At 41.5% G+C, this 9,468-nt stretch overlaps 1 protein-coding gene across 1 annotated transcript in view; it reads right to left on the bottom strand.

The window, feature by feature from the left end:
- Positions 1–1,601: 1,601 nt before the first annotated feature.
- DMD (dystrophin) overlaps positions 1,602–9,468 on the bottom strand; it is a 1,279,715-nt gene continuing 1,271,848 nt past the window's right edge. Inside the window, exons 51-52 of the mRNA XM_024760455.1 lie at positions 7,675–7,706; positions 1,602–2,071 (exon numbers count right to left, since the gene is read on the bottom strand). Coding sequence (XP_024616223.1) covers positions 2,060–2,071; positions 7,675–7,706 — 44 coding nt within the window. The 3' untranslated portion in view covers positions 1,602–2,059. The remainder of the gene's footprint in view (positions 2,072–7,674; positions 7,707–9,468) is intronic.

The following is a 9,468-nucleotide window of genomic DNA, read 5'->3' as shown; positions in this document are numbered from 1 at the left end:
GTAGGAAGTAAAGTAACCCCTTGTTTTAAATCACGGTTAAAAAAAAAAATCCTCAGGTAAAGAAAAAGTACAGCGTCACATAAAGGAAAACAACGCAAGACTAAAATCAAATCTTCATGTAATTTGTTACCTTAGCGCTTTGGGTTTTCTTCTGGAAATTATGAACAAAAACGAAAATGGAGGGAAATGTTCTCACAATGGACGGGTGATGAAGCTGTGAAATCAGGTGTGCGCAATTATTAGGAACACCCCAAAACCAAAGTGAGGTAGAAATAGCATGAGAAGCCATGTCTGATGTTAATTATCATTAGTAAAATAAGGAACAAAACCCACTCTCCGAAAGTTAATTACACTTGATGTAAGAGGTAACAGATTTGCAAAATGATAGGTCACACAGTGATTTCTATTGAATGAATGATTAAAAAAAGTGAAAGACTAATAAGATGAAATGAAAGAGTAAAGCTTTTTCCTACCAGTTAGTCCTCTTGAGCGTTCTCCTCTGCTTGAATGACTTATTAACATATTTAACCTGCCTAATCCACCAGAAAGGGTTTGGAGTACCTTTTGGATCATTTAAATCAATTTGCGTTCCCACTTACAAACCTGCCTGGAGTCACTTGTAGAGAAATGCCAAGGAGGGAAACATGACTCGTGGGCTTCTGGGTGGATATTGAACAGTACCACAATGCGATGGGGCTACTGTGTTACCCATTTTCACTAAGGGTTATTTTAAATTAAGTCTTGTGGCATTTACAAACTCATTACAATGGGAGGAAAAAACCTTCAAAACCTGGAAAACCAAGACACCCGCTGCTGTTTGACTGTGAGAAAAGAACAGTTGTAATTATAAAGCTCTCTCTGTGAGGTTATGAACATTCATCCAATCCTTTACGTCAAGAGCGGCCTGCTCCCTCTGAGGGACTGGCTGGGAATCCATAGCCCTCCAGCCCTACCATAGTCCTCCTCCTGCCTGGGAGTTAAAAATGCCTTCTGATGCTCTGATTTTCACTGAAGCATCATTAAATTTAAACTGTGGCATTGCCAGCAGCAGGAAGCTGAATACATCAACCAGCGGATGACTCTGACGTAATAAGTCCTGTGTATTCGCTCATGTGTCCCTTAAAAAAATTCAGTACTCTAGTTGTCACTGGAAAGTTTAAAATGAGAAACATCTGGAGCCCCAGACAATGTTTTAGTGTGGTAGCTTCCTTCTGGCTTCAGGCTCCAGGGAATATTCATTCTAGACCCAAGCAGGTAAGCCTGGATGACCAGAAGCAACTGCTTTCCATTAGGAAGTGGCAAGAACATTTGAACAAGAAATTTGAAAGGTCTCTTGGAATTTATATCTACTTATCTATATACCCATAGTATTTACATACTTATAGACATATAGATGTGTAACACGAAAACCCACAGCCAGTCCCACTCAGTCAACAATTCCAAAAGAGCGATATGAAGTAGTCATTTGGTGGTGTTAGAGGAAGTCCTATCTTAAATATGCAGGAAAAGAAAAAAAAGCCACGAATCTCATTACTTTCTGCCTCAGTGTGTGTGTGTGTGTGTGTGTGTGTGTGTGTGTGTGTGTGTGTGTGTATGTGTTTGTTTTTAGGGGTTTTTTTAAACAACTTTTTTTTTATAAAGCACACTTTATTTTACAATCTTTCTTTATAACTGTTATAAATTTTTAAACAACCCAAAATGCGTTCCATATAAAGAAATGGCAAGTTATTTAGCTATCAAGATTTTACATGTAGTTTTCTTATAACTTTTTTTGTACAATTGCATAGACGTGTAAAACCTGCCATTGTTAACAAAACAATAACAGACTTAGAAACTACCGAAATCTACAGTATAGTACCACTACCCTTCACAAAAATATAGATTTTTTTTTTTCTTGTAAACTCTTACTGTCTAATCCTCTTTGTTGTATGAATATTATAAAAACCATGCGGGAATCAGGAGTTGTAAAACATTTATTCTGCCCCTTCTTCATCTGTCATGACTGAAACTAAGGACTCCATCGCTCTGCCCAAATCATCTGCCAAGTGGAAAAGGCTTCCTACATTGTGTCCTGGAAAACAAACAGAAAGACAGACTTGACACAAGGTGTAGTTATCATCACCCCAACTCTTTGTCATTTGGGAAATCATCCCCCGTTTCTAGGTGAAGACAACACAGAAGCTGCGTCGAGGGGATACACAACAGGGTTTGGTTTTTCACCAGTTTTCCAGGAAGAAGCAAAGCCTTGTTAATGAAGCCATTCCACACTGTTAGTATCCAGCCTCATATTGGATCAGGCTCCTAGTAGCATATAAATGGAAAATAGTCAGACTGCACTCGTCTTCCCCATGTAAATATATACCAAAAGGGTTCCATGGATAAGCACAAGATTCCTGTCATAACAGGAACAATTCGTGATGGGATGTATCTTATCCACCTTGCTGTGGGAGATTATTTACTATGTACTTGTATTAAAAATTATTTTACTGTCAAACAAACAACCATCACCATAACTATCACCACCACCGCCACTGCCACTCTCCTCCATCACCATTAGCATCGCTACCATCACTACCATCACTACGTGTGAAATCTTCATCTCAAGGCTGTTACAAGCTGTTGGCTCACGTCTAAGGCTATGGCGGAGGTGACTTTTCTCTCTGCTTTTACTTGAGTTGAAAGAGAAACTCCTGATTTGACCTTAGTATACACTATTAACATTTGCATTAGGAAGCTTCAGGAAAAAAAAAATTACTTTTCATTCCAGATTACTCAAGAGCCTCGTTGTAAGATGACCCACGTGTATAGCATGGATTTGGGTAGCCTCTGAATCCATTTTTGATCTCCTACCCAATGAGGGTTAACTATCAGAATAGCCTTCGAATAATAATATGACATGACCTATCATTAATCCCCCAGCATGGAGCCTAAGAACAGCACAGTGTCCCTGGGTACTTTGTGGCAAAATTCAGATCTAGAGTAAGATAATTTGAGACACACTTTATGACTTGCCTCGTCATGTATGTCCCATATTTTTATATGGCTAATTTTAATTCTTGGACATTAGGAAATCATTCCACTATTCAAGTACTGCCTCTGAAACTAAAAATGCTTTACTAGGCTATTACTACCTTGCCATGTATCAACTTTACGGATTCCCATAATAATTGTTAAAGTCCCTATAAACATTAAAGATAGACTAGGGCAGGTATTCTTTTCTAATATTTATTTCAAGAGACATAGCGTTTTTAAGTATATGAGGGGATCTGAAGAGGACTCGTAGGCAGGCACTTAAACAGCGATGGCACCAGGTCAAGTTAAGACTTAACTTTTATGCTGTTCAGCCATTTTTATTAAGGTGACCAAGTTTGTAACTCTCTTTGAGCTTTATCAGTGCAGAAAGTTTCAACGAGGACTAATTATGCTTTAAAAAAATCACTCTGGATTTTGGCTGGGGCTGCACACATAAAACCTTGTAACAAAGCATATGTACTATGCCTAGAGTGGGCCAGTAGTTTGGCAGCCCTCAGTGAAGAACAGAAATCCTCTTTGGCTTTTCTAAACCATAAAAACCACAGGAAGCCATAGTGGGTCCTTTGCTACTCCTCAGAGCACGAATATCTAACTGATGCCACCAAGTTAGAGGGCTTCCCTTGTATCTACTTTTGACTGCCCAGCAACCCTGGGAAATCTGTACAATTATTCCTGTATAACTGGAAGTAGATGGACTAACTACAAATTTTAAATTGCTTGCAATCTTAACAGCAATTAATAAAACCAGTAAAAACAAACCCCAAGACTCTTACACCCTGATACCTAGATATAATTCCAACTATTTCTCACATCTATACTATAGTATAGTCCTCCTGGTAGCTAGAAAATGTATTACAAAACATAAAACAGGGAAGAAACCATTTTTTTCTCCATCAGCTTATTGACAATAATCAAAGAGTGCCTATTTTAGACTGTGCTAGGAGATGCAGACTGCAGTTCGAAAGATAATGAAGACAAGTAAATGCATTTATAGATTATATAGCCAAGTGGTGCTTTTCTACTCCTCAAAGTGGTGTTCGGTTACTAACTAGAAGGAAAATTCTTGAGTCTCTTAAGAGGCATAAGTTCTAGGGGTATCTGCTATTTAAAAAGTTACCAGGTCAGAGGTTCATGGTTTTTTTTGAAAAATTAATTAATTTATTTTTGGCTACGTTGGGTCTTCGTTGCCACACGTGGGCTTTCTCTAGTTGCGGGGAGCGGGGGCTACTCTTCGTTGAGGTGCGTGGGCTTCTCATTGCAGTGGCTTCTCTTGTTGCGGAGCACGGGCTCTAGGGATGTGGGCTTCAGTAGTTGCAGCATGCGGGCTCAGTAGTTGTGGTGCACGGGCTTAGTTGCTCCGCAGCATGTGGGATCTCCCCGGACCAGGGCTCGAACCCGTGTCCCCTGCATTTGATATAATTCCAACTATTTCTCACATCTATACTATAGTATAGTCCTCCTGGTAGCTAGAAAATGTATTACAAAACATAAAACAGGGAAGAAACCATTTTTTTCTCCATCAGCTTATTGACAATAATCAAAGAGTGCCTATTTTAGACTGTGCTAGGAGATGCAGACTGCAGTTCGAAAGATAATGAAGACAAGTAAATGCATTTATAGATTATATAGCCAAGTGGTGCTTTTCTACTCCTCAAAGTGGTGTTCGGTTACTAACTAGAAGGAAAATTCTTGAGTCTCTTAAGAGGCATAAGTTCTAGGGGTATCTGCTATTTAAAAAGTTACCAGGTCAGAGGTTCATGGTTTTTTTTGAAAAATTAATTAATTTATTTTTGGCTACGTTGGGTCTTCGTTGCCACACGTGGGCTTTCTCTAGTTGCGGGGAGCGGGGGCTACTCTTCGTTGAGGTGCGTGGGCTTCTCATTGCAGTGGCTTCTCTTGTTGCGGAGCACGGGCTCTAGGGATGTGGGCTTCAGTAGTTGCAGCATGCGGGCTCAGTAGTTGTGGTGCACGGGCTTAGTTGCTCCGCAGCATGTGGGATCTCCCCGGACCAGGGCTCGAACCCGTGTCCCCTGCATTGGCAGGCGGATTCTTAACCACTGCGCCACTAGGGAAGTCTCAGGTTCATGATTCTTAATACACCATACCTACTCCCACAAAATGTTAGGTAGCCTTTAACCTGTCCAGACGGTTAAATGTTCACAATTGACCTCATGGCCATCCCTGTGCTAGAAAAATGAACGTTCTGAGTCACCCCACCATATCTATGTGATGCCTTTCATTACTTTGTTTACAAATACCTGCTTCATCAGAATAACAATTCCAGTGTTTTCCATGGAGGTTTTCCTTAGAGCCAGAAAAAAAAAATTCTATCTCTTTGACTAAATACTGCTCCAAAGAATCATATACCTCAACCCGCTGGAGGCATAGAACCACACACAGATAGGGAACTGGGACACAGAAAATAGATTTGTATCCTGCTTCTGTTATCCGTGCGTGTAAGGCAGAACGTTAGTGAGATCATTAATTTTACCTGACAGATTTTTCTAAAGTCAAAATGAAAATCTTGTGCTATGAGCATGAGAGGCCCTGGAAAACAGGCAGGATGCAGGCATCTGCGATTAGCTTCAGGCACAAGTAGACATAAAAATACGTCTATAGACGTACTTAATCCATTCTTAAGCAACGACTGTTGAAGAGAAAGGCACTGTGCGTTTAACATTAGGGTAGCTGTATGTTTTTCCAAGTTGGTGCAAAGTGCGACATGTGGACTCTCACGTGCCACCTCTGCCTCAGGGAGTTGTTCGCTGCAGTGATTGGAATTGAGACTTTCTGGCAGAGACCCAAGACCTCAATAGCAATCTGGCACTCTTTTTTTTTTTTTTTTTTAAAAAAATACCGTTCCCAAAGAAATGGTGAGCGCTCAGTTGGCCAAAGCAAAGCCAGAATACCGCAGTGAGATGTGCTTTTCTTCTCTGTAATTTAATCTTTGAAAAAAATATCTGGTCTACTGTACATCTGGGGTATTTTCATAGCATTAAAAAAAATCACTATTGTTTGGATTCTGTGGCTTTCTGAAAACTTATCTGACTACAATATACCTCAGGTAGTATAGTTTCCAAATGCCTGTGTGACTTCAATTACATGTGCTGGCCTTTTCTAAAATGCGTTTATGAGAGACACATGTTTAGGGTGGTTAAAAATATGGTGCAACTTTTTACCACAAGTTAAAATAAATTTTAAGGGGCACTTACCATCAGAATGAACCCAAGATGTCTCACATAAGAAGGCAAACCGTCAGGAGCATTCAATGCTTCACCGATTCAGGTTTCCTGTTTCTCCTCCCAGCCCACCGCTCCCTCCCTTGGACCCCACAAGCCTTGGAAGGGAGCAACGGTGTAGACACACTGAAGGATCGTTCGGTTGATTAGACCTGCATGGCATGGCACTGGCAGGACTTCCAGTATGATGTTTAAATCAGTCAGTGGCTACTCCTGTCCATCTGTTGCTAAGGATCCAGAACCTTCTCATATAAGGACTCCCCACCCGTCCAACCTGTCTCCCACAACAGTACACGCTATTGCCATCCATGGGAGAGCTTTCCTTCTTGCGTCCTTCATACTAAACTCTTGGTAAGGACAATCTTGTTCCACTTGGGCTGTCCCTCAACACTTTGTCATCCGATGTCATTTCGTTAGGTAATTCAACGTTTAGCTAATATTTCTGGTAGAACAGAAGTGTGAAGCAGCTTTTACTGTGAAACCCCAGACCACATTCAGTGATAATGCTGTACCCTACCTATAAAAGGCATTAAAAAAATCCCTCACGACTCCAAGATTCACTTTTTATCCCTAACTGGTTATTGTTCTATCTGGCTCCAAATGCCAAGTAAAGGAAAAAAGCATCCTCCGAAGGGCAAGTTGAGATGACATACGCTTTTCACACACCATTTTCTGAGTGGCAGTAAAGCACACAGTTAAGGGTGTGGCTCTGCACCCAGACTGCCTGGATTCAAATCCTGGCTCTGTCACCTTGGACACATTGCTTACCCTTCCGTTGACTCAGTTTCCTTATCTGTAAAATGGGGTTAATAAGAGTACCTACCTCATAGACTTGTCCTGAAGATTACATAATGAAAAAGATGGCAAGTGCTTAGAAAAGTCCTTGGCACACAGTAAGTGCTCAAAAAAATGTTAGCTCGAGCGGGAAAGAAAGAGTGTAGGCACCAGGAAAAAGAAAACAAAACCAAAATGAAGTCATCCCTGAAGAATAAAAACCAAGGGCACTGGCAGGAAATGCCAGGGTCCCGGAAGTAGAAGGAAGCTTTATGACTCATCAGCTGTGTTCGAGGCTAAATGTATTTTGAAGATTTTGTTTGTGTTGCAAATGGCAACAGATGATGAACTTCAGGATTCCAACCTAGGGACTGCAAAGGGTTGCCATTTAAAAGAGATTCCTGTTCCCCCGACCCCTGGTCCTGTTGTCATGGTGATGACAATGACAGTGAACATTGGAGGAATGTTCCTCATAAGCTGCAAGCGGAGAGGTGACTACCATCCTTACATGATGACACGTGTAATACACACATGGGCGTGCACACACACAATTCTTACACAAACGCCAAACACAGAAAGCGGGATGAGACAGACAGAAGCCATGGCTGTGAGCCTGAATCTCACTAACCTCTCTCATTGGCTTCCCAGGGGTATTTCTTCCTTTAATAATAGAGAGAGGAAGAGGCAGAGATATCAGAAAGGAAAAAAAAAAAAAGCATAAATATACAGTTTCATACCAATTTGCTTCTTTTACCAAACAAATGTTGAGATGACAATTCATTTATCCCCTTCTGGAAAAAAAATAAAAACAAACAAAAAAAACCCAAAAGACACATCCAGTCAAATAACCTTTACATACACTTAAAGTCGGTGTAAACAGATAACATGATCCAGGAGACATCACTTTTAGAATCCATAGAGCTCACACGTTCAACTGGATGAAAGCTGGCACAGCATAGAAATCTGACAAATCGAGCATTGTTTTCAAGGGCAACTGTAGAATCTCAAGTTTACTGTCCAAAAAATCTCAGAATCTCTTTATTGTCCACTTGACAACCAACACACCAAAACAAACAGTAGTTGGTTTCAGGTGCCAAAAATCGGCACTCCAAATGCGAGGTAGAGGCTAGACTCCATCCTCTTGGGAGAAGCTGTTCTATCTGTTAGAAGCTGAGCATGTCCATGATGGGACTGGGGGCACCGGAGAAAATTGAAACAAAGTGGGAAGGAGATAAGTCCCACTTACGGGCAAGCCACGGAGCCAGATTCAGGAATGAGTCTTCACCTTCCTCGTCATGATTCCACAGATACCAGGAGCCTTGAGGGTCAGCCAAAGACCCTCTGGCCTTGTTTGTTTTATAGAACCCTATATCTGTATGCAGTTATTTATTTTTGAAAAGCAGGTTCTGATGAGAAAGTTTTTCTACGCTAATATTTGTAAGCGGACAGAAAATTAGGGACCGCTGACCATACCTGGCACGTCTTGGGCACGCAATTTCCGGGGTCTCCAAAGTGAAATACTGGTTTTCAAACTTTGGCTTTCGCATTGGACCACTTCCTACAACATTCTTATCTGCCATCCAGTATTTAGAGCAGACACAAGCAGAGCTGTGAGAGATCTTGTGTAGCATCTCCCTTTCCCCTGACACACTCCAAGAAGACCTACGACCCCCCTGAAGCAATCTGAGTACTAGTCTAGAACGGATAGGTATTGAGCTACTAATCCAAAAGAAACTTCTTACAACTCAAGTTTAGGGTTTAAAACTTCTGGTGTGCCTTTGAAGGTTTTCTAAGTATGACCCTCCCCCTGCCTTTGCCTTCTTTCTGAGTTGTCCTGAGTCAGAGATTTCTTGGGGATACAGAAACTGTGTGCTTGACGATGTAAGAAACATGGTCAAGGTATCCATGATGCTCCTCAAACCAGGAGAAAGAGAGACGTGCTCCTCAGTTGTGGGTGTTCCCAGTGGTAGGCCCATACCAGACGATGGGGAAAAGGGAGGGGGGAGAACAGCATTTCATCCTTGATGGTACACACCAACCCCAGCGTGAATTAGTCATCCATTCTTTTTCACTTCATCAGCAACATTTTAAAAATTTCTTGTACTTCACGGTTATACTGTCTGGTGGTAGAATGAATTCTCCTCTCCTGCAAGACTGTGAGCTCCCCGAAGGCAGGGTCCACATGTCGCTCACCTACCTCTCTCTCCCTGATACCTCTACTACACCTCGACGCTACGGGTATTTGGTAACTGCTGGCTGAACTAAATGAGGCAGCCGCTAGGTCATGGCCGAGAGTCCTTTGATGATTTAGGCAACTTGGCCTTGCCCGCGATCCTTTAGCTTGGATGCCAAGGGCTTGTAGCTGCGTCTGGCTTGTAACTTGGGCCTTTTTTTTTCTCTTTTTTTTTTTTTTAAATTTAAG

Source organism: Neophocaena asiaeorientalis, unplaced genomic scaffold (genome assembly GCF_003031525.2).
Source record: "Neophocaena asiaeorientalis asiaeorientalis breed wild unplaced genomic scaffold, Neophocaena_asiaeorientalis_V1.1 scaffold448, whole genome shotgun sequence".
Taxonomy (NCBI): domain Eukaryota; kingdom Metazoa; phylum Chordata; class Mammalia; order Artiodactyla; family Phocoenidae; genus Neophocaena; species Neophocaena asiaeorientalis.
The sequence above is the reverse complement of the archived record's forward strand: the minus strand, read 5'-3'. Positions and strand labels throughout refer to the sequence as shown.